The sequence below is a fragment of the Bos indicus x Bos taurus genome, chromosome 7 (genome assembly GCF_003369695.1).
Source record: "Bos indicus x Bos taurus breed Angus x Brahman F1 hybrid chromosome 7, Bos_hybrid_MaternalHap_v2.0, whole genome shotgun sequence".
Taxonomy (NCBI): Eukaryota; Metazoa; Chordata; class Mammalia; order Artiodactyla; family Bovidae; genus Bos; species Bos indicus x Bos taurus.
The window spans coordinates 8741873-8767617 of record NC_040082.1 but is presented as its reverse complement, the minus strand read 5'-3'; the positions used below and the strand labels follow the sequence as shown (position 1 = coordinate 8767617).

Genomic DNA, 25745 nt, shown 5'->3' with positions numbered 1-25745 from the left:
TATGCCTCATACACTTTCATGCGTGCGTGCATGTTAAGTTGTTCCAGACATATCCGACTCTTTGTGACCCTGTGAACTGTAGCCCTCCTCTGTTGATGGCATTCTCCACGCAAGAACACTGGAGTGGGTTGCCATTTCCTTTTCATGGGATCTTTCTGACCCAGGGATCGAGCCCTTATCTCTTATGTCTCCTGCATTCGCAGGCAATGGTAAAGATACCACTAGTGCCAGAAATGATAATTATACCCCTATTGAGTATACCCAAGGAGAGATGGAAACAGAAATGCTTTTCTCCTGAACTTTGTGTTCTTAGTGAGAAAGATCTAGAACTGTGATGAGTACTTTTGGTGAAAGAAGTATTCTTTTCTTAAAATGCAAATGAAACTTAAGTTTAATACAGATCCTTAAGAGGAAAGAGATAAGAAGGCGAAGAAAGAAAAAAAAAAGAAAAACTACTAGAGGATGGAAATAAACTATGAAAAGGAATAAGAATAATTGGCCAAAATACATGGAGAAAATGATAAAGGACAAAAATAAAAGGAGAAAGAAATCAAGAATAACCATAATATGAAGACTAGAACATTAAAAGAATCATATAAGAAAAAAAGGAGTAAGAAAAACATGGAAACAAAGAAGGGCCTTGAAAAGTTAAAATATGTGTGTTTTTGTTTTTAATGGCAGAAGATCAAGAAGAGCAACAAATGTTAAGGAAAGAAGGAACTGAGAAGCTAGAAATTGAGTTGGTAACTAGGCAGACCAGGTTGGTTGAAGAGATATATTCACCCAACAGATTTTTTTTTAATAAAGTAAATCTTAAGTTTTGGCAATAACAAATGATGCATCAATTAATCTGATTTGAGTGTTTTCCTTGGGGAACTTTAGATTGTTAGGCAGGTTTGGATAGAGAAACAAGCAGATATTGAGTAGAGATGGAAGGAACTGTAGCTATAATACAGGTAGTACACTAATTAGTTCTGTTGATGCAATACAGATCTAGATCGGTGTCTTACCAAAGAATATCCAGTCATGTCAGACCTCTGAGATGCAGTCCATTCAGCCATCCCATAGACTTCAGAGCAGCCTTAACAGGCTTAAAAATAGCTTAAAAGGCTTAAAAATTGCTCCCGTATAAACCAGCTTCAGAGAATCTAAGTAGTTTATTTCTATGTCAATTTTATATTCAAAGTGGGCTCGCTATTTCTTTTTTATAACTTAAAATTAAAAAAAATTTTTCTTTCTTCTTTAATAAATTTCTTGTTAATCAGTGTTTTTCAGGCATTGGCAAGATGAGGGAGACGAGCAACCAACTTTTAAGTAGCCTAGAACAGAAGTAAAGTGGGGCTTCCCTGATAGCTCACTTGGTAAAGAATCCACCTGCAATGCAGGAGATCCCGGTTCGATTCCTGGGTTGGGACAATCCTCTGCAGAAGAGAATGGCTACCCACTCTAGTATTCTTGTCTAGACAACTCTATGGACAGAGGAGCCTGGGGGGCTACAGTTCGTGGTGTCGCAAAGAGTCAGACACAACTGAGCAACTAACACTTTAAAGTAGAATCTGGTGTCTGATGTCACTGACTTCAAATTCCAGATCCTTGAAGTGGAGATATTTTGAGACTCTTTTTTAGCACATTTTCTTCTTCATTTGATTTTCTTTCTACCCAGGGACGCTGTGGGTTTTTGCTGTCACCAGCTCTCATATCAACCAACAAAACAGTTTGATAAACTGCCAGCTCATGATCACTGTAAGGTGCTATCATCAATTTGATGTGTTAACTCTCCCATGGAGGTTTGATTATAAAATAAATAAAGCATAATTACAGTGATTTTACATCAAGTATAGAATCTCAATCTAAGCCAAATCTAGTTGGCTAAAATGTAGGCTTTGGAACCAGGCTGACAACATTTTTGTTACAGCTCTTGCAGTATCAGTTCATGAATTTTCTTAACTAGCTGGCCCTGCCTCTTCTTCTATAGACACAATAATAATAGTACCTACCTAGGATAATTCTGGAGAAGGCAATGGCACCCCACTCCAGTACTCTTTTCTGGAAAACACCATGGGCGGAGGAGCCTGGTAGGCTGCAGTCCATGGTGTCGCTAAGAGTCGGGCACGACTGAGTGACTTCACTTTCACTTTTCACTTTCATGCATTGGAGAAGGAAATGGCAACCCACTCCAGTGTTCTTGATTGGAGAATCCCAGGGACGAGGGAGCCTGGTGGACTACTGTCTATGGGGTCGCTCAGAGTTGGACACGACTGAAGTGACTTAGCAGGCAGGCAGGCAGGATAATTCTGAAGACTGAGCAAGGTCATACCAGCGGCATTGTTTAGTTGCCCTGTATATGCTAAGTTCTCCCAAAATATGAATTCATTGTCATTTTGTGAAAGAACCTTAAGAGGAGAAAGAAATTACCAGCCCTTATACTTTTAGTAATTATTTCATAGGGTAGATAAGACATCATAATAATAGGAAAGGTGGCCAGTGAAGAAAAATAGATGGTTTGAACCTGGGTGAGAGAAATGTGGGGAAAATAAGCAAAGAAGTAAATCTTTCGGTGTGCTTATTCTTGAGTAATTTCCATTAAAAATGGCCCTTATGATCAGAGAATGAACACTGAGAACGGATGTTTTTCTCAAAGTTCTCATATATCTTTTATGCTTAGAAAAGAAGTTATCAAAAGCAGTTCATCAGTATGAAACTTGAATTTTTTTCTGTATTTATTTGAAGTCAGCCTGTATTTCTTCACTCTGCTGAGAACTTTGTACATTGACCTTACTAAAAAATTACTCTTGTCTAAGTCCTTTCAGATCCTGTGTTTACATAGCATTTTATTTAATTGTTGTTTGTGCCACATATGTTCTCTGCAGTCTTGGTTTAAGGATTCACAAATGTAAATTAATATGTAAAAAAATATAATTTTACAAAAATTATTTTCTCTTGAACCTAATAACTCTAAATCATGTGATAATTGAATTTCTTTCTATCAGGATGTGTTAGGCTGTCATTTTCTTCCCTTATTTTGGGAGTGATTTGAGAACTATGAAGGAAAACACTTTTTCCTTTCTGAACCGCTTGCAAATTCTGGTCTCATTCTGCGCTTATCTTTTGAAGAGTCACAGATCATGCTTGAAAATCAGAAGATGGTCTTCCTCTGTGCTCCTGAGCACAAATATCTATCACCAGGAATGAAAGAAAACCGAAGAGTTCTGAATTTAAAAATCAGACACCCTAGAGCAACAAGTTGAAAAACTTGAAATTAGAGCCTTAAATTTTCACTTGTTTCAAAATAATGGTGAAAGAATGTAGTCACTCAAATGAAACCAGAATGAAGAAAATACTTCCTACAAAAATGTTCTCAAGAGCTTCTCAAAATCCTTCTCTTTGTTTTTGCTTTTTTTCTCCCCCGTGAACAACCATTACAAAATGTTTACTAATATATTTTAACTTTTTAATTTTCTAACGGAAGAAGGGAAAAATGTCCCTTGCTGCCACAAGGCATGTGCAATCACATGATAAGAACCTAGCTCTTATACGCTTTTCTTACTGTACTAGTTTAGGAAATCAGTTTTAAAATATCAAGCTGTTATCATAACATCACTTATAAACAGCATTTTCTAAGGATTTGTGTTTATCAAAGAGGTAATACATAATGCAAGGTAAATGCAGAATTGTGGTGCTTTCATTTTCTTATGTTGAGAATGCTGATTAAACTTTTTCATGTAAAGTCATTTAGTTGTACAGAAGTTTGGCTTATGACTGACTTGGGGGTATATTGTAATTTAAATCTAGCTATTTTAAATTCAGTCATTATAGGGGAAAAGTTTCCCCAGCCAGAGCTTAAAATTCAGGACAAGGTAGGAAAGGAGCCCAGAAAAATGAAGCTTTACTGGAGTAATTTTTAGTTCTTTGGGGTTTGTAATTTACTTGTCTCCTTTCTAGTTATTATTATGTAATATTTGCATTAAAGAAAATAAAAACTCTTGTTTTCTTTTGAGCACAAAAATAAAAGGAAGGGAGACACCCCACCCTTCTATGTTTCCAGTTTCCCTCACAGGTCAGTTTGACTTTCAGATGAAGCCTTATTACACAAAAGGAGAAAATTAGCGTCAGCCTCTGGGCATCAGCCTTAGGTTAGCTGTTCTCCTCATTGTAGAGAATGGATCCGAAGCAGCTGGGCAGCACCCAGGGGCAATTCCCACCGGACTTGAGAGCTTGAACTTGCAACTCCGCCGTGGGTTTCCTGACCACCTCTGAGCGTTTGGCAGTCACGTTCCTTTCTGCCTTCTGTAGTCCTCTGACCTGCCTGCCACTACACAGCATCCTCTTCTGACTCAGTCTGTACACTAGAACAGACATGGCTGATGGGATTTAACTGAGAGAAGCTGTCTGGACAATATTAAGAATTGTGAGGCCAAAGTTGTGAAACACCTCCAGTAGCCCGTCCTGCACTACAGTGAAGAAAAGACCATGGGTGAAAACTGGTTGCATTAAGTCATTGTCTTACAATGAACAGTATTCTTGGTTTTTAGTGTTTCTTTTTCCTCTGTTCTTCATTATTTCTCTCTTGATGAAAATCTAGAAGCATGGTGATCTTGCTATTGAAGAAGGGAAATCAAGAAATATCCAAATTCTGGACTAGTATGTGTTTTTTATTTAGAAACACTTAGGCAATGTGTATAAAATGCCAAGATTTGGAAAAAGAGCAGCAAAAGAGATTAAAATGGTATGCCCTTTCCCTTCCCCAAACTGAGGAAGAACTATTACTTCTTTCACCAATAGAGAAGCTAATGGCAAAGAAAATTTAGTGATTATTAGAAAGGAAGGTCACCAGGCCCTTGTTTTGTTTTCTTAGCTGTGTCATATTGTTTTTTTCCTCTTTCTTTTTTGGAAGTTCAGGATTGGTATCATGTAGGATGCTATTTGTCAAATTCTTAAGTTGTATTTGGACTTCCCTGGTAGCTCAGATGGTGAAGCGTCTGCCTACAATGTGGGAGACCTGGGTTCAATCCCTGGGTCAGGAAGGTCTCCTGGAGAAGAAATGGCAACCCACTGCAGGATTCCTGCCTGGAAAATCCCATGGACAGAGGAGCCTGGTAGGCTACAGTCCATGGGGTTGCAAAGAGTCGGACACGACTGAGCGACTTCACTTTTCACTTCACTTAAGTTGTATTTATTTATATAATTCACCCCTTACTTTATTAGCAAGGCTCAATTATACAAATAAATAGAATACCAAAAATGGCTCTTGTAAACAGCTGAAGTCTCATGTAGTTCACTGCTAATTATGTAAGTTTAAAGTATGATGCTTCCTCCTTATTTTTACTAAAACCTATTTAATATCCATTTAGGGAAGATTGAACTATTAATGAGGTTTGCTACTGTGAAAATAATCTAAACGTCACATATCTGAGTTCAGTCTTGTAAATAAATAAATATATATATACACACACATATAGAGAGAGACCATTTTTTTCCTTTTTTTTATTAAAAATGAGAAACAGAAAGGAGACTTCTATTTTCAGTTAATGTTTGATATTTTCAAATTAAAAGGATACCTAAAGAGGATATTAGGAAAAATAGCTACGGTATGAGTCTCCCTTATAATCACCTATTTTCTTAATAAGATGTAGAGTCCCTTTTTTTTTTTTTTTCTTGGTTAATTGTTTAAAGGAGCAAACATTTACTCAGTGCTCATTATGTAACACTACTGTATTAGTCATTTCACAAGCATTGTCTTACTAATTCTCATAAAAACTTTGTGTTCAGGGTACAAATATTCCAATTCTTTTATATGAGAAATTGAAACTCAAGGAGGTTAAATAAGCTGTCCATATCCAAATAGCCTGTAAATTAAAGAACAAGGATTTAAATACAGTTTTACTGGAACCTGAGATGCGTGCTTATTCCATAATTCTCTGCTGCCGATCTGTTAATGGCCTATGTGTTTCTCAGAAAATGTTACTACTATGTATTTTTCTATGTGCATTCATGTGTACACACACACGTATTTTTTTATTACACATATGTTATAAAATAAAAGCTTTCTTTAGTTAAAAAAAATCAAAATATAAATTATTGGCTCCATCCTAAATTGTTCAATAACTTTAAAAATTTTTTCTCATGTCTGTCTAGAAAGAAATGATGCTAATCTGAATTCTGATAAAATTCTGAGAAAATATTCCTGATAAAGGCTATTAGAAGACATATTGTAGTCAACCTAGTTCAGTTTAACACAATTTTGAATTATCCCTGTCTAAATCTAAGCCAGAGATTAGAAAATTATTTCTTAAAGTGTCAGATAGTAAATATTTTCAGCTTGCCAGTCAGCCATAAGGTCCCAGTTGTAACCTCTGTAGTTAGAAAGCAGCCGCAGACAATATGTAAATGAATAACTTGGCTTTGTTCCAATAAAAAACTTTATTTACTGAAGCAGGCAGCTACCCATAGACTCTTGTCCCTTGATCCCCGATCGAAACCACTACATATGCCATTTAGGCTAATAAATGGATTTAACCTTCGACATCTCATTAACTGTGTCTTCTGATTTACAGAACATGGAGAATAAAAATACCCATGTATGGTTAACAGCACTATGATCTTTGTTCCTTAGGTAGCTATTCAGTTTTTATAAGTAAATGGTCACACAAGAGTTCTTTTATTTGAAATACTGTGTATCATACTTCTCCATCTCGCTAAGTGGCAATTCCTGTCTTACAGTTTCTCTAGACCAAATAGACTGGGGTCTTTCTTGGCTCCTCTTACTCACACCACTTAAATCATGTGCCAGAAAATCCTGTTGGTTCTGCCTTCCAAATATGTCCAAAATCCAGCCCTTTGTCCCCACGCCTACCTTTCCCACCCTGGCCCCTGCCCTAGCCTCTCATTCCTGGATCTTGAGGAGATCTCTCCTAACTGACCCGCCTTGCGCTCTTACATCCTGAGAGCCCGTGCTCCTTCCTGCAGCCACAAGGATCCTATTAAAACAGAAATCAGACCACATTACCCTTCTCCAAATACCCTTTTAAGAGCTTCCCATACCCCTCACATTTAAAAACAAGACTTTATTTTGTTGTTCAGTGGCTCAGTCGTGTCGGACTCTGCGACCCTGTGGACTGCAGCACGCCAGGCTTCCCTGTCCATCACCATCTCCCAGAACTTGCTCACACTCATGTCCATTGAGTTGGTGATGGCATCCAACCACCTCATCCTGTCGTCCTCTTCTCCTCTTGCTTTCAGTCTTTCCCAGCATCAAGAAATCTTTTCCAATAAGTCCGCTCTTTGCAGCAGGTGGCCAAAGTATTGGAGGTTCAGCTTCAGCATCAGTCCCTCCAATGAGTATTTAGGGTTGATTTCCTTTAGGATGGACTGGTTTGATCCCTTTGCAATCCAAGGGACTCTCAAGAGTCTTCTCCAACACCACTTTAATTGTATTTAAGTTCAAAAGCATCAGTTCTTTATGGCAACCTCCAAAGGGCCCCTGATAGCTCAGTTGGTAAAGAATCCACCTGCAATGCAGGAGACCCTGGTTTGATTCCTGGGTCGGGAAGATCCCCTGGAGAAGGGAAAGGTTATCCACTCCAGTATTCTGGCCTGGAGAAGTCCGTGGACTGGACTGTATAGTCCATGGGGTTGCAAAGAGTCAGACACGACTGAGCAACTTTCACTTTCCAAAGTTATTTCTCCTGCAGTCTTTTTCCACTCCTTTGTCTCTTATCCCTTATTTCTCTTATAAATTATTACGGGGATAAGACATATAACAGAAATAAGGGATGAAAGACTAGAGCTAGATCAGAACTCTAGCACTGCAGCTTGCAGCTTGCAAGATCTTAGGCGAGCTGCTTATCTTTTAATGAGCTTCAATTTCCTCATCTGTAAAATGGGGATAATAACAGTTCTCACCTGACAGGATTGTAGTTAAGTGAATTATATGTAAAGCCTAATACCACTCAGGAAATTACTAGTTACTGTTGTTTTTGCCCTAAATTACATTTACAGAAGATGAGTTAAGGCATGTTATCAAGTAATTACAGCAAGGCACCAAAGTACCTTAGAAGAGTTGAGACAAAGAATTACAGAGGATCAAGTTGAGCATGAAGAAGGTGATTGCAACAATACTTCAGTCAGGACAACAATTAAAATTTTCCAAAGTATATTATATAAGCACGTTGTGTGCTAGGTCGCTTCAGTCATGTCTGACTCTTTGCAACCCTATGGACAAGAATACTGGAGTGGGTTGCCATGCCCTCCTCCGGGGGATCTTCCTGACCCAGGAATGGAGTCCACATCTCTTCCATTTCCTGCATTTCAGGCGGGTTCTTTACACGGCACCACCTGGGAAGCCCTATACACGCAGATAAGAGTCTGCATTTTTTTCTTTCTTCTTTAGGAAATCTCTGTGGAGGCAGTAGTATTTGGAGAATGTAGTTCATGAGTAGAGAGATTTGGAAACAAACATTTGGAATCTCTATAAAAAGCACCATCCTAGAAATAGTGCTATAAACAGACGATATAATCAGAACCTCAACTTTTGTAATTTTGTCTTTAAAAGAATCTGGTAGGTACGATTTACTAAGAGAAGAGTTACGTACCTTTAGGCACCAAAACCATCACTATCAATCATGTAAAACAAATATTCAAAATGAAGTTGATCAAAATACATTTATAAAGCAATGTTTGATATATCAAATAGACTCCAAAGAGGAAATGTGTAAAGAAGTTGAATATTTTAGTCAATAGAATAATTTAATATATTTAACACATAGTAAATGTAATTTAACATATATATATATAAAATTTTACATTGTAGAAAGAGAATATACATTTCTGAATGTATATAAAATATCCTAAAAATCACATAGCTAGACATTAAGAAACTTCAGCTTACTACAGTAGAGTTTTATAGCTCTTATCCTCTCTGATGATAACCAATAAAATTAGAAATAGACCATGGGGAGATGCTTTGGAAAACAGCAACTTAGAAATTAAGGACCATTATTCTATACAATCCATGAAAAAAGGAGAAAAACAAAACTGAAATTATAAATTATCTATAAAGTGTTGGCAAGGCAAATACTTTAATAACAAAACCCATGAGACCCAGCTAAAGCAGTATGCAGAGAAAAACTGATGGCCTTAAATTCTTTTATAATGAAAAAGTAGCATAAAAGTAAGTTTAAATAGATAATTCAACTTAAAAAGTGAAGAAAGCAGCAGTTAAATCAGCAAAAAGAAAGATTAAAGATAGAAGCTGAAATTTATAAAATAGGTCAAATAATAATATAAATGAAATAAGAAACCATTTATTTGAATATCCATTAAAATGGATAAGCTCATGGCAAGCCTAACTAAAGACTAAAAACTACAAAAATTATATATTGTTAGAAAGTATAAAGAAAACATTTTAGATATTATCATTTGTACCTGTGTTGGTATATTTTATAATCTTGAGGAAATGGTGATTTCCTAGAAAATAATTAGCTATCCAAATTGACCTAAAAAGATATTTAAAAAACTGAACAGACCACTAAGTATAGAAGACGCTAGGAAGGTTAAAAAAAAAAAAATATATATATATATACACACACACACACACACACACGTGTACATACAAACTTTTAAAGGTAAGAATTATTTAACCAAGAATAGACTGAGAATGAGTAAAAACATGACAGAAAAAAGACTAATATGCCAAATATATAAAGCGGTCCCACAGACTACTGAGAAGGCAAGCCACCCAAAAGCAATGAAGGATATTAGCTTTAAATTAACAGAATGGAAAAGGCTTACTTAAACCCTGTTAATCATCATAAAAAAGAATCATAAAAAACTAAAGAGAAAAAAATAAAATACCCTATTTTTAACCCATTAACGTGGCAAAATATATTAAAGAGAGCTATAATGGAGCTTATAAGGATGAAAAGACATGGGCAGGCTCATACATTGTTGGTGGAGAATGCATTGCCACAGTCTTTTTAATAAAATTATCTGGCATTGTCTTTTAAAGTAAAAATATTTGTATCTTAAAATTGTGGGAGATCATTCTATAGAATATTATGCAATAAAGGGAAGTATTAGGCACTCAGTCATGTCTGACTCTTTGCGACCCCATGGACTATAGCCCTCCAGGCTCCTCTGTCCATGGGATTCTCCAGGTAAGAATACTAGAGTGGGTAACCATTCTCTTCTCCAGGGGATCTTCCTGACCCAGGGATCAAACCCATGTCTTCCGCATTGTGGGCAGATTCTTTACTGTCTGAGCCACCAGGGAAGCCCTTAGAATATTATGCATTAAGTGTAAAACTAAGATGGGTCTGTTGTCTTGCCTTAGAAGAACTTTCATTGTGCATTAAGTGAGAGAAGCAAACTGCAGAGTCATGTGCAGAGTGTGACCCAATCTTAATAAATTAAATAACAAAATGTCTATATTTATGGGTCTGTTTGGATATACATTTTTGTACAAGCATGGAGGAAGTTGGAAAAAGGCACTTTAAGCTTGTAAACTCTGGTTCCCTTGGAGAGGCAGTGGAGGAGTATGACAACAGATTTTTTAGTGTATATCCAAATTATCTTATCATTGAAAGAATGTCTATTTTATAGTTGCTAAAATTTAACAAAGAAGCAAACAATATCACCAGGAAAAAGAATGCCAACAAAAAGAATCATCTACTTTCTTGGTATAAACCCCTAATGTTCTAGAAATCTCTAGAGGGGTTTTCCACACAATGCCTCTGATTGATAAAATTTTAATTCCTATTTCTCTGCTTTGCAACAGTGCTATTAAGAGAGCCTGATTAATGAATGAATTTAGAAAATTTGGTACACGTTTAGAAACAAATAGAGCCAGATTTGTAGGGGGTCATTCTTCTATTATAGTCAGTCTGAAGATATTTGCGGAAGGCAACCATGCATATCTTTCCACATTAGCAAGAAAAGTGATGTTCTTTGCACTTATTAGCCCCCAGAAAAATCCTCTTTCTTTCACTTATTTTCAGATTTATGTAGTCTGAATTAATATTTCAATAACCCTATTCAAGAGGAACATTTGGAGCTATTCCACATGAATGTTGTATTCTTTAAGCAGAAGTGCAGAACATACTCTTTCTAGGCACAGATTGCTTTTCACAGATAATGTATTCTACTTAATCATGTATAAAGGGACAAATCTGATTTACACATTTAAGGCATGGCTCTGTCTTAGCATGCAAAAGTCACCCCCCCCCCAACAACCTCAGAGCATTTTTAAAGAGGAATGTATATAAAAACAGGGAGTACATTGCCTCTATATACTGCATCATCCTCCCAACTCAGCTAATCCAGTAGTAAATGAAAACATTTGCCATGGCAACATCGATTTACAAAGGGCAAATGATGTTTCTGTAAGATTAGAATATTTCCTCTCATGGATCTCAGAGGTACACACAGTTAACACTTTAACACCCTTATTTAATAATTTTATGTAAGACTGAAAAAACTTTAATAGATTATTTTTAAATATTTTAATTCAGAAATAGAATCCAAAACAGAACAACAAACTCTTAACAAAAGCTGAAGTCAAATTCAAGGCAGGCAGAAAAATACCACTACAATATTTTAGTCTTTATGGAAATAAATGTTTTTCATTTTGTGATAAGCTGTACTGAACTATGGTTAATCATTTGCTTCCAGCTGAATTATCCTTTTGCTATGAGGATGCAAATTCTGTTTACCTTACTGTTTCTACAATTGATATTGTTAGCTATAATATTTAGCTTCCCCATTTTGGGTATGTTAAAATACTACATTCATCTCCTTAATGTATTTTTCATAGATGCTAAGGCAGTATTCACAGATATTTTACTGTTGTGGTTTCATCTACTTGCCTTGGACTTTAAAGGCAGACACAGTAGATGCAAGAAAGAAGATACATTGGTAGCCTGGGCAAATGCAAGAAAGAAGTGATTGTAGTGTGGTCAAACAAGTTTAGAAGTTAACAAATAGTTTCTGTATTGTTTTTCTGCAGTCATAACCGCTCTGTAATACAAAATGGGGAAAATTGTGCTCAAGGGTGAGGAAATTAAGTTCCTGCCCTGAATATTTCAGAGTTGAGAGTAAAAAATTTACCTTACTCAACATGAATTCTTTGACTCTGCTAGAGGTATATACTGTTCTATTTTCTACCTAGAGTTTAGTTGACCAGCACAGTAAGCTTGGGTCTAGAAGTCCACGGCTGTTGGGCATAAGGAAACTTTTAGTCCTTCAATCAATTGTAGCAGGAGTCAGTTGAAATAAATAAGGTACTTCACACCGTTCCTGCCCACAGTATTCTCTTTCACTTCTGTTTGTGGTAACCTGAAGACCTTCTACAATAGCCAAAGAAATCTGAAGTGCCACTGAAGCAAATAAAAGCCAAATCTAGCACTCTTTTAACGCTTCCAAGTCTGCTGCCATTGGAAGACTCCATGTTATTTATTTCCTCACTTCGCACAACATGTATTCCCCAAGATTTAAAAAAAAAAACATGTCAGTTGTCCAAAAAAAGTTGACAAATATATGAATCCAAGCTCGTTTTCTTCCATTTTTAAAATAAAATGTCTAAAACCTATGTATTATGGTTAAGAACTTTATAGAGGACAGAGATTTGCAAACCTGTGAATCACTATGTTATGAAGGAGGACATAAGTTGAATGATCTAGAGTCTTCGTTGTGATGTCAATTCAAGAAATCATTGATTTAGAATGAGTTTTTTAAAGTATATTTGAAGCTACTAGTGAAATCCAGGAGTATTGAAAATATATAATTATTAGTAGAGTTAACTCAGGCATATATAAAATTTTATAGAAATTTTGCTCAAATATTGAAATGTAAACAAGATTGAAATGATTTTTCCAACTCTTCCTTTTCTAAATATCTGTCTGCCAGACCATTTTCTGAAATCGTTTTTAAACATAAAAGTTTTATAAAATGATCTAACCAACGTTTTATTATATATTATAAAATAATCATTGTAATACCCATGTACAGCAGTCACGATAATGTACCTAACCTATTGTGTAGTGCAAATGAATAAACTAGCCTTGTTAGCCAGCCATTATTTATAGTATTACTTTTGTGGGCCTAGGGGAGAAATCTGAATTCCATCTGAGTATTAATCACTAGAGGAACAAATCTCTATTTCAGGACTCTTCATTGAAACATCATCTCCACCTCTATCATTCTTGAGATATACTGTCAAGTTCCTTACGAGGAAAGACTTACCTGTCTTGTTCATCATTCTGTTCCCTGAGCCTAAAAATGATGCTGTGTTCCAATAAAGATTATTTGATTATTTTTTTTAGAAAGGAGGGAAATTATCTTCATATCAAGAATTTTCCTGTTCTGCCCCAGTATTCCTAAGCATGTGCTTGGACACACACACACACATATATACCAGTGACTGTAGTATTTTTTGTGTCTCTGTGTGGATCATGACTTAGGAGTCCCCCGCTGCCATGCTTTTCATATGGAAGAAATATTCTGAAGTTCAATGTTTTTATTTTAACTACTACCTAACTTTTTATTCCTGCATGATATTTTCATTTCTATCAGCTTATTTGAGATATAATTTACTTAAAAATTCACCAATTTTAAATCTACAACTTGATGAATGCTGGCAAATAATATGCAGTTGTGTAAGTGCCGTGAAGACATGATAAAGACGTTTGTTTCACCCCAGACATCCCCTCATGTCCCATCATTCCCCCTCACATGCCTTTCCTCATCCCCATCCTGTATCCCCTGGCAACTGCTGATGGTTCCATCACTGGTTTAGCCTTTTATAGATACACATGTAGATGTAACACAACAGTGTGTTTGGTGTCTGGCTTCTTTCGCTTAGCATGCTGCTTTTGTGATTCATCCAAGACATTGTGTTTATCAGTAGCTCATTTTTATTGCAAGTCGTAGCTGTGGGGAAGTCTGGACTCTAGTTCAGGCAAGACTGGCTCTAGACCTTGTGCTCTTAAACCACTCCATTCTCTTATTGCTGTTTTTCATTCCATGCGATTTTCTTAATCATCTCTGGTCATGCTGTTCTCCTATTCAGAAATCTTCAACAACTCCTTATTCTGATCAAATACATTTCCTAGTTCATTTTTTATTTTAATTCTCTACCCTGTGGTCCCCATCTGAATCACTTTTCTTCATATTTCCTGCTTTACTTTTTTCTGAGTTCCCTATTTTCTACCACACTCAGCCTGTTTATTATTCCCACCAATAGATGCCTTTGAATCCCCTGACATTATTCTTTCTGCTTATTGTAATTTCTTTGCCCTGCATCTTTCACCTATTTTTTTTTTAGTGTAATTTCCATTTTATTGTCCTTTCATAGAAACCAATATTTCTTTCAGTCTTTAAGGACTTGGATCCTTACATGGGCTTTGGTGGAGGACATGGGGCTGCACCTAGAGGTCTAAATTTGGGTGCAGGTGTTTGATCCTTCCGGGCTTCCCAAGAGTGATTCCTGACTACCTTGCTGTGAATGGCACAACTCAGGCAGTAATGTAGTTTCACATACAGCTTGGGAAGCACATGGGCATCAAAAACACTCTCTTCAGAAATGTCCCTGACGGCTGCGGCCTCTACGATGTTCCTAATGAGGAACTTCTTAATGGCCTTATCCTTGGGCACGCATCGGGCACAGCTGGTGCATCGAATAGGCTGCACGTGGCTGTGGCCCTTTTTGGCATGACCATTGTTCCTTCTTTTCTTGGTCATCTTGGAAGTGCGGAGGCGAGAGAGGCCTTCTTCACCTAGTGAAATCTTGCCTCATTAAAGTACAGAATCTGGGTCCCTTTCCCCGTGAACCTGACTAATCTCCTCAGAGAGATCTGATCTAGTGCTACAATAATTTACACTGTTCTTATAAACCTATTGTATTGTCACTTGCCGTGATTCATTCCCATGTTTTAAATCTGTCCTGCTTAAAGAAAGACTCTCTGAAACTAATGACTGCATCTTATTCAATCTTGGTGCATATTTTTGTCAGTTAATGCTCATGCTGAGCAAACAAATATAATCTACATTGAAATGAAGCCAGCTCATACCTCTCCTACAGACAAGATATTATTTTCACAGTGTTTTATACCATGTCTTGCACATGAAAGGTACCCAGTGAATATTTGTTGATTGGTAGATCTTCCTTGAATCTGTACCTATTTTCTTCTGCTCCTGGGGACACATAGGAAAGCAAGTAGAGTGATGACCCCTATGATATACTAAGGGTCGTCTGCCTAGCTAAGTCTATATCCCAATTCCTTGCAGAGTGCCTAGTAAATATTTATCAAGAATGGGTTGTGTTCTTTAGTCAAGGCTCAGAGCACATTGGCAGGTACAGATTGATTCAGTAGTTAAATATCTCATCTCCTTGCTTAAAATGGTTGGAACCACATTAGACTGTTTTACCTCCTTAATGGTCTGTATTCTAGGTGTCTACAATTCTTTTCATTTCTTCTTTTGCAATGTCTTCCAGATTTTTGCCTTTTTGTCCTGAGCCAGTGGCTTTCTTTATTCCCTGTCCTTCTCCATTCCTGGGTCCTTGCTGTGTCCTTGCTGTGCTTGCTCTCCCCTCCCTGTTTGCCCTGGGTAACGCCTTCCCAGCTTTCAGATCTCAACCTAAGCCTTGTTCTCTTGGAGAACCTTTCCTAACCATCCCCTCTGTCTCTCCTCCCCTCTCCTGCCTTTCAGAGAGCTGTCATAGCTCCCACAGCTCCTCCTGCCTCTGTTTCAGAATATCCTTCACAATTGCGATTTTTGCCTTTGCTCAGCTCATTATTCCATTCATACCTTTCTTTCCTCATCAGACTGAAGACTTTGTAAGAGAAGGAAACACATCTGTCTTTGCTTATCATTGTATCCTCCAGGTCTTGTCCAGGTCACTAACAGAAGCCTCAGCATCCATTTGTGGGATACATGGACTGTGAACGTATGGCTGGAGAATGAGTGGATCTCCACTGCCACTCCCCCATTAACAGCTGTTGTTGTTTAGTCCCTACGTTGTGTCTGCCTCTTTTATGACCTCATGGACTATAGCCCGCCAGGCTCCTCTTATCATGGAGTTTCCAAGGCAATAGTACTGGATCGGTTTGCCATTTTCTACCCCGGGGGATTTTCCCAACCCAGGGATCAAACCTGCGTCTCCTGCATTGCAGATGGATTCTTTTACTAGTGAGCCACCAGGGAAGCCCCTTCATGTTACGGACTTTACCTGATTTGATAGCAGCCATCTCCGGGTTTGGTTCCAGACTCCACTGGGATCCCCCTCCTGCTATATCCTCATTGCTCCTCCTCAGTTTCATCAAAGTGTTTTTCCTAAATGACGACACTCATGGTTTTATGCCCCATATCTCAACTCATTCACCTTGACCAATATCACATCTAAACAGATCAAATCTAAGTTCTCATCATCACCCAAGCTCTTTTATTATCTGGCTTAATTCAGATTTATCTGACTTCCTTTTTCACAATTCCCTAAATTGTCACCTTTGTGCCTGTTTGTCCATTCACCAGCTTATTTCTGCTTCCACCATGCTTACTCCCCTCTCTGGGTTTTGTTCAAAGACAATTTTTCAGCTCAGGTCTTTTTCTTACCTTTGTTTATCTGACGTCTTCCCCTTTGGAGAGACTCGACTTCTTTGCTCAGGGCCTCTCAGATGCTAAGAGAAAACTTGGTCATTTCGTTTTGTTTCTGAGCTTCCGTTTGATCATTTTTTAACATGTTAAGAAATGCCAAAGCATCTGCATTGTATACTACATGCTCCACTGGCCTCTCTCAGTGTACTTTCCAGTCCAGCCTCCTCCGGGCGACTGACCTTTATGGGTGCCACCCAAAGGCTCTGTTGCTCTCTGGCTTCTGGCAGCCTTCAGTCAGTGGGAGGAACTGGCAAAAGATGGGAAAGCAATAGGATGACATCAGAGTATTTATTTTCTTGGTTCCTTTTCTTTATTTGATATTTATTTTTCTTTATTTATTTGTTTGGCTATGTCTGGTCTTAGTGGTGGCATATAGGATCTAGTTCCCTGACCAAGGATGGAACTGAGACCCCCTGCTTTGAGAGCGTGGAGTCTTAGCCACTGGACCACCAGGAAAGTCCCCAGTTCCTTTCTGTTGAGCAACAGCTTGACAGTGACTGGCGTTCTCTCTCTACATCATAGCTATGTCATCTCCTACGGTAACAATTTCTGGATTTGGAAACTCTCCTTCTTCTTCACTCATACGTCTTTGAGTGGCAACAGCTTCGGTTCAGTTCAGTTCAGTTCAGTCAGTCAGTCGTGTCTGACTCTTTGTGACCCTATGAATCGCAGCATGCCAGGCCTCCCTGTCTATCACCAACTCCTGGAGTTCACCCAAACTCATGTGCATTGAGTCAATGATACCATCCAGCCATCTCATCCTGTGTCATCCCCTTCTCTTCCTGCCCTCAATCCCTCCCAGCATCAGGGTCTTTACCAATGAGTCAACTCTTCACATAAGGTGGCCAAAGTATTGGAGTTTCAGCCTCAGCATCAGTCCTTCCAATGAACACCCAGGACTGATCTCCTTTAGAATGGACTGGTTGGGTCTCCTTGCAGTCCAAGGGACTCTCAAGAGCCTTCTCCAGCACCACAGTTCAAAAGCATCAATTCTTTGGTGCTCAGCTGTCTTCACAGTCCAACTCTCACATCCATACATGACCACTGGAAAAACCATAGCCTTGACTAGACGGACCTTTGTTGGCAAAGTAATATCTCTGCTTTTGAATATGCTATCTAGGTTGGTCATAACTATCCTTCCAAGGAGTAAGCGTCTTTTAATTTCATGGCTACAGTCACCATCTGCAGTGATTTTGGAGCCCAGAAAAATAAAGTCTGACACTGTTTTCCACTGTTTCCCCATCTATTTCCCATGAAGTGATAGGACCAGATGCCATGATCTTAGTTTTCTGAATGTTGAGCTTTAAGCCAACTTTTTCACTCTCCTCTTTCACGTTCATCAAGCTTCAGTTCAGTTCAGTCATTCAGTCGTGTCCGACTCTTTACGACCCCATGAATCGCAAATGATCTTTATAAATTCCTAGGGTATTTCAACCTACCTTAAATACTTCTCTTCACCCAGCCAGCGGCTGTGTCCTTGGTTCTTTGGCTCCTCAGTTGCCCTCTTTATTTGTACCTTCTGTTTCCTAAGGGGATCCTGACTGATATATCTTAAATAGTAAACACAGAAAAGGAATACTTCCATTATAGAAATGATGCCATGCCACCTGCCCTATACGGTGCCATTCACAAGAAAATGGCAAGATCTGTAAAATATTTTAAGTGTGTGCATTACAAGTGTTAAAATCTACGCATGAGTTAAAAAATGTAAGATAAGTGTCCCTTTATTATCTTGTCAGTATCCCCCACTTTCTGCTTAATCTTGTTAGGAGAGAAGAACCTCTCAGTATTAGGCCCAGCCAAGGGACCCACCTGGGACCAGATCATCCTTTCTTTGAACTCTTATCACTCAGTTCAGTTCAGTTCAGTTCAGTTGCTCAGTCGTGTCCCACTCTTTGCGACCCTATGGACTGCTGCATGCCAGGCCTCCCTGTCCATCACCAACTCCCAGAGTTTACGCAACACTTCACCATTTCCTAGTGGTGAGCTTTGTTTCCTTCATTAGATTCTAATAAAAGAGCTTTTCCTTTCATATTTTATCTCCTAGGAGCAAAATATATAGAATCAGTTTGCTGGCTGTTACATTAATTGGTTGGTAGGTTGGTATCAACGATTCTTGGGGACAGACTGTATCTTCTAGTTTTAAGCATTTTAATGGAAAATTTCTAATATATACAAAATTGTTGAGCTTGTGTAATGAATCCCCACGTACCCATCAATGATTATCAGCACATGGTCATTCTTGTTTTATCCATAGTCCTCTACTTGATTCCTCCCCAGCACACACACACACACACACACACACACACTGAATTATTTTCAGGTATCTCCTAGACATCATTTCATTTCATAGTACTTTGTTATGTATTTTCAGAAGGTGAATACTTCATTTTTAAATGTAATCACAATCACCATTATTACCATTATATCATCAAGTATCTAGTCAGATTCAAGTTTCTTTGATGGTTTATATATTTTTTTTTAATTTTATTTTTAAACTTTACATAATTGTATTAGTTTTGCCAAATATCAAAATGAATCCGCCACAGGTATACATGTGTTCCCCATCCTGAACCCTCCTCCCTCCTCCCTCCCCATACCATCCCTCTGATGGTTTATATTTTTAAATGTAGTTTTGTTTGCATCAGAATTCAAATGTGGTCCACATGGTAAATCTTAATCCTGTCTCTTTTAGGAATCTTGAGATTCCATCTGTCTCTTTTTTTTCCTTTAGGGTACTTGTCCTAAAGGGTTTCCTGCATTCTAGGATTTGCTGACTGCATCACTCAAGTCTCATATAACATGTCCCTCTGACCTTTGTTTGCTTATACTGATACAGCCAAAGGCTTGAGCAGATTTAGGTTAGGGTTTTGGCAAGAATATTTCATAGGTGATGTTATATAGTACCAACAGAAAGCATATAATGTCTGATTGTCTCTCTTCTTACGATGTTATTCTTATTAAGTTAGGAATTGTGAGATTGATTAATTCACTGTAGAGTTACCTATCAACTTTTCATCTATTATTTTAGCAGCCGTGGATATTTATCATTGCCTGGGTGCATTAGAAGTCACGTATCATGAGTATTCTAATTCTGTCATTCCTCTGGAATTTGTCATTGGAAATATTTCTATAAAAAGGAAGTTTCCCCTGTAAACTATTTGATCACTCTTGAATTCAGTTTATATTGTTTATAGTTTATATTCTATAAACTGCTGGATACAGAAGATTAAGTTTTCCTTTCGCATCAACTAAGGGCCACTGACTATATAAACCTAATTATACATTGATGATAATTTAGGGTTACTTAGTTTTATTGTACTTATCATGCTGTATGTTTATATGAGTATGTGTATCTGAGAAAATATAATAAAACAAAGCTGAATTTCATTGTAAAACATTGAATTTACTTTTTCATTTGTGTTAAGTTTCCAAACTGACTTAAAGAAGGATGCACTGAAGTGCTGTATTTGTGTTTATAGTGTAAAATAAACTAATGATAAGTAAAAACATATTTGGAAAATGTACATTTGCAGTTTCTACAGCTATTTGGTTCATTATAATAATAAGTCCATTAGCTTTATGACAGGTGTTCACCCCAGGGAGTTTCAGTGCAAAGAGAAGTCAACCTTTGTAGCATCATTCCTTGTCTTGAATTATTAATATTGTCTGTCAATGGAAGTTGGAAAATTACAGTGGTTAAATTGGGTTCAAAAAAGCATAAATAAAATTCTTGAAGGGAAAAAATGAGTCAATGCTCTGGAGCTATTTTTGTAGAAATAGGTCCTTTATGAAAGGTTATTAGTGATGTAGCATGGCAAAATTCAACAAACTAATTCAGCCAACACTCACTGCAGACCTAGTGCTAATGCCAGGTGGTCTTTGGGAATACAAATAAGAATAAGTCAGGGTTTCAGGTCTGAAACATAGTCCAAGAGCAGGAGACAGACCAGCAAACAAGGAGCCTTATTGTAATGGCCTGATGTTGAAATAGATGTTAATGAAGTCAAAAGGAAAAGCAGAGAACATTCCAAAGAATATTTTTATATTTGATTATATAGTTCCTCTTAGAAGTTCAAGGCAAGGATGCAAATATGTTGTAATGTTTTCTTTATGAGTTGGAAGTCTAAGGAAAATGAATAAGTCACGGAATTGCTATAAGGGAGGTGGAGAGAAGCAGAATGGCTTGATCGTTATATTTAAATATATGACTTCATCCATAAACATAAGTACCCTCTGCTGGTTATACCTGTTATTCTGAAGAAAGGAGTTCAGTTTTCAGAAGGCACAGTTGCCTTTATTTAATTTAGATTTGAACTGGCTTTCCATGTCTCATTTCCCTCGAGATCGTCAGGCATGCCGAACTGGGAATTTGTATTTTATCCATTTGTGATCCCTATATCTAAATGCCTTGTCGCATCTAGTTAAGAGATGTAGCAGAAAATGTCTAATTGAAAATGCAGTTTTTGACCTAGTTATTTTATTAGACAGGAAGACGGGTTTCCAAATATTCTGAACCATTGTAGATTAATATGTTGAAATGGACCAAGTCGCCCAAATATAATCTACTTCTAGTTAAATTTAGAATTTTGAAGGCTTTGTTTTTGCTTTCAGAAATATGTTTGTCAGGACATATTGGTTGCCTACCCCACATACATCTCCTCCCTTTTTTGCTAATAGAACCCCAGTTTTGTTCCAGCATTGGCCTCCCCTAGCCCAGAAAATGAATCTTGATTAGGCTTCCCTTGGAACTGATTGGTTTAGAGACGGACATGTGACACAGTTCTGGCCGTTTAGATGTGAAGGGGATTCTACTAGAGGTGAAGTCCTTTGGGGAAAGTTTTGCTTTTGAAAAGGACCTTAAGGAAGAGACTCTCCCTCTGCTGGCCTTTGGGAATGGCTTCATGAGACTATGATACTGGAAGCTGCTGTAACCATCTTGTGACCATGAGGAAAGAATTCTACAGATAAAAAGCAAAATATTGAATATGGCAAGGCTGGAAGATGGAAAGAACCTAGTTCCTTGATGATACTGTTGAGCTGCTGCATGAGATAACCATTCTTACATCTATCCTACTTCTGGACTTATTACGTGAAATCCTACATCTCTGTTAGCTTAAGCCATTTTCTTCTGTCATTTGCAGATTTATTCTTAGTGATGATTCGCATTTGATTAGACCTCCTACATATGACTGAGGTGGCGTATATTTGATTTACTGTGGCCTTTGTAATATATCCTGATGACTGTATGCTCAGTTCACTCTAAGGGAAAAAGGGTTTTCTCGTGTGTGTTGCCGTCTTGCTTTCCTAAAAATCTTTGTACCAATTTTAAGTGCCACAATAAAATGAAAAAAACTAATCATCATTCAGGCCAAAAATTCTGCTAATAGGTGCCATGATTGCATAAAAATATTTGAGCTTTATAAGATGCTTTGCATATGTTACATCTTTTCTTCAAGAAACCTATCAGTCAATCTTAACATTTTGCTGATACCAGTTATCAATGCATAACAAAAAGTAAAAATACAACTAATACATTAATTTATAAATTATTACTTGCCTATGTGTGAAGCAGTCTCAGTTTGCACTCTAGTCTTCAAGTATGCAAAGAAAATAGGATTTTAATTTTTAAAGTTGATCTTACCTTCTTCAACCCCTGAGCCTCTGGGTAGCAAGGGAAGAAAGCCTTAATAGTATCAATTGAAGGTATCCCACTCTCTTTGGGGTCAAGACAATCCACTCAACTTTTGATTAGGCTGTTTCCCCTCCTCCCTTTTTTATTTGTGAGGGTAATATCTTGAGTGTAAAGAAAAGAGGTGATCTTGTATGAATGGCATTGGACAGTGAGAGATCCCAGATTAACAGGGCCTATGGACTCTGTTCCTTTTATTGGTATGAGCTCTGCCACCTCATCTGTGACTATGAAATCAATTTCTCCTTAACCAGACACTTTCTTTTATCTCCTCCTTCTGCCTGGAAGGGCAGTCTTCTATGTCATGTTTTATCTCTGTCTTAGCGTTAGCCCTGCCCCATTTCTTGGGGCCATGATAACAGAATGGCTGCTAGGGAACCAGATGTGGTTTATTTAGAAGAGAAGTGTGAATCAGTTAGTCAGTTGAGTCACTCTGTCATGTCTGACGCTTTGCAACCCCGTGGACCACAGCATGCTAGGCCTCCCTATCCATCACCAACTCCCGGAGTTTACTCAAACTCAGGTGCATTGAGTCAGTGATGCCATCCAGCCATCTCATCCTCTGTCTGTCTTCTCCTCCTGCCTTCAATCTTTCCCAGCATCAGGGTTTTCACAAATGAGTCAGTTCTTCACATGAGGTGGCCAAAATATTGGAGTTTCAGCTTCAGCCTCAGTCCCTCCAATGAATATTCAGGACTGATTTCCTTTAGGATGGACTGGTTGGATCTTCTTGCAGTCCAAGGGACTCTCAAAAGTCTTCTCCAACACCACAGTTCAAAAGCATCAATTCTTCAGTGCTCAGCTTTCTTTATAGTCCAACTCTCACATCCATACATGACTACTGGAAAAACTATAGCTTTGACTAGACGGACCTTTGTTGGCAAAGTAATGGTTCTGCTTTTTGCAGAGTGTGAATACAACAGTTTAATATTTTAATTTAATTTTTTTCAGAATATCAATCTCCTTCCAAATATGGAATGCCTGAAGGCCAGAAGCCTTGCCCAGAACTTGTAGCATTTATACAGTTATGTTAAAGTCTATAGGATTGTTACTAAAAGTTGCCTGTTTTAATATTATAATATTTACTCTTTTCTAACTCTCTGAACAGTATGTACTTTCATGGTATATGACCTCATTAGTGCTTAATACGTTGTGAGAAATTAAAATCAGTGTGTGCTAGAAGGGTATGTCAGGCACTCAATTCTTAGGTGTCTGTTGACACCACTGGTCTGCAAAATCAGAGTAATTTCAAAACTTGGAAATCAGCAGGCAGAGGGAGTCTCTGCATGGTGGCACTATATTCTGTTGGAGCTTATATAACACCAGTATTGCTTCAAAGAATTTTTCCTTATATTGTTTGATTTTGAATATTCGGCATTTTTGAAATTGACTCATTGGCCCATCATTTTTTCCATCAGCCTTTCTAAATCTTTGTCTGTTTTTTTCTGTCAGTGTTCTTTTCTTCTTTCCTATTTCCCAAGTCACCCTGGGCTCTGTGACTATCACTGAAGGAGTTGGTAGGGAAACTCTGAGGCAACTCTGCCACCCACTGTCCCTGCAGGCATTTCTTTCCTGGGAGGCAGTGTAGAAGACAGCTCTGGAGGGACTGTGGGTAACTGGATAGCAAATGTGGCTGGTGCCTTGAGAGGACCTTGGGCCATGAGGCCAGAGTCTCCACAGTCATAAGCCTCATAGAGGGAGCTACAGGGAGGAGCTGGGCTCCTCAAATAAATCAGGAATATTAACACAAGGTAAGTAGATGCCCGTATGTTAGTGTTGTCCAGTAGCCATCCCCAGGAGAACACTGTCAACATGGATTTTGGTTGGTGACATTGTCAACGGCACCCTCCTTGAGACATTCTCTCCTCCTGACTTCTCTGATGTAATGGTGGTTTAGTCACTAAGTCGTTTCTGACTCTTGCGACCCCATGGACTGTAGCCCTCCAGGCTCCTCTGTCCACGGGATTCTCCAGGAAAGAATACTGGAGTAGGTAGCCGTTCCCTTCTCCAGGGGATCTTCCAGACCCAGGAATTGAACCCTGGTCCCCTGCATGGCAGGCAGATATAATACCTCTGTGATTTTTGTCTAAACTCCCTGGCTGCTCTTTCTTTTGCTGGCTGTTTCACAGCTCCATCCTTTCTCTTTCCTGTTTCACTCTCTCCTCTCATAAAGCAGCTTCTTTGATACCCCCTGTCCAACTTGCATGTCACATAAATTTATATCTCTTGGCCAACCTTTCCTTCAAATTCCATTTGACCCAGGTGCTCATTTGACATTTACATGTAGGTTTTTTCAAAAGCTTCTTAAGCTTTATATGTGCAGTGACAAATTCATCATCTTCCAAACTGGTCCTCTTGTGTTTTATGTGTTAACGAATGCTACCACCATTCAGCTACTCAAACCAGTATATTGAGTTACGCAAACCAGGAATCATCCTCAACACTGCCGCCTTCCTTCTATTCAGATCCACTCCCAAGTCATGTCTATTTCACCTTTTGAATATCTCCAGAATCTGTCCTGTTTTTTCCATCTCTACCATTATAATTTGTTTTCAAGCTCCTATCATCAGTTTTCTGAAAAACTATGTAACTTTTTACTGGCCTCATCTAATTAATTCTCACCTCCATATCAGTTCCCCACAAAAAAAAAATTGTCATTGGCTTTCTGTTGCCATCAAGACCAGTGCATTTTCTTGGCAAAACTCTATTAGTCTTTGCCCTGCTTCATTCTGTATTCCAAGGCCAAATTTGCCTGTTACTCCAGGTGTTTCTTGACTTCCTACTTTTGCATTCCAGTCCCCTATAATGAAAAGGACATCTTTTTAGGGTGTTAGTTCTAAAAGGTCTTGTAGGTCTTCATAGAACCGTTCAACTTCAGTTTCTTCAGCATTACTGGTTGGGGCATGGACTTGGATTACTGTGATATTGAATAGTTTGTCTTGGAAATGAACAGAGATCATTCTGTCGTTTTTGAGATTGCATCCAAGTACTGCATTTCGGACTCTTTTGTTGACCATGATGGCCACTCCATTTCTTCTGAGGGATTCCTGCCCGCAGTAGTAGATATAATGGTCATCTGAGTTAAATTCACCCATTCCAGTCCATTTCAGTTCACTGATTCCTAGAATGTCAACATTCACTCTTGCCATCTCTTGTTTGACCACTTCCAGTTTGCCTTGATTCATGGACCTGACATTCCAGATTCCTATGCAATATTGCTCTTTACAGCATCGGACCTTGCTTCTGTCATCAGTCACATCCACAGCTGGGTATTCTTTTTGCTTTGGCTCCATCCCTTCATTCTTTCTGGAGTTATTTCTCCACTGATCTCCAGTAGCATATTGGGCCCCTACTGACCTGGGGAGTTTCTCTTTTAGTATCCTATCATTTTGCCTTTTCATACTGT

General features: G+C 38.1%; 2 protein-coding genes across 13 annotated transcripts in view; one reads left to right on the top strand and one right to left on the bottom strand.

The window, feature by feature from the left end:
* PAM (peptidylglycine alpha-amidating monooxygenase) overlaps positions 1 to 25745 on the top strand; it is a 324946-nt gene that overhangs the window by 149403 nt on the left and 149798 nt on the right. The window lies entirely within an intron of this gene.
* On the bottom strand, positions 12077 to 16992 carry LOC113894965 (40S ribosomal protein S26-like). The gene has a single exon (XM_027545526.1). The coding sequence runs from the start codon at positions 14731 to 14733 to the stop codon at positions 14386 to 14388; it is 348 nt and encodes a 115-aa protein (XP_027401327.1). The 5' UTR covers positions 14734 to 16992; the 3' UTR covers positions 12077 to 14385.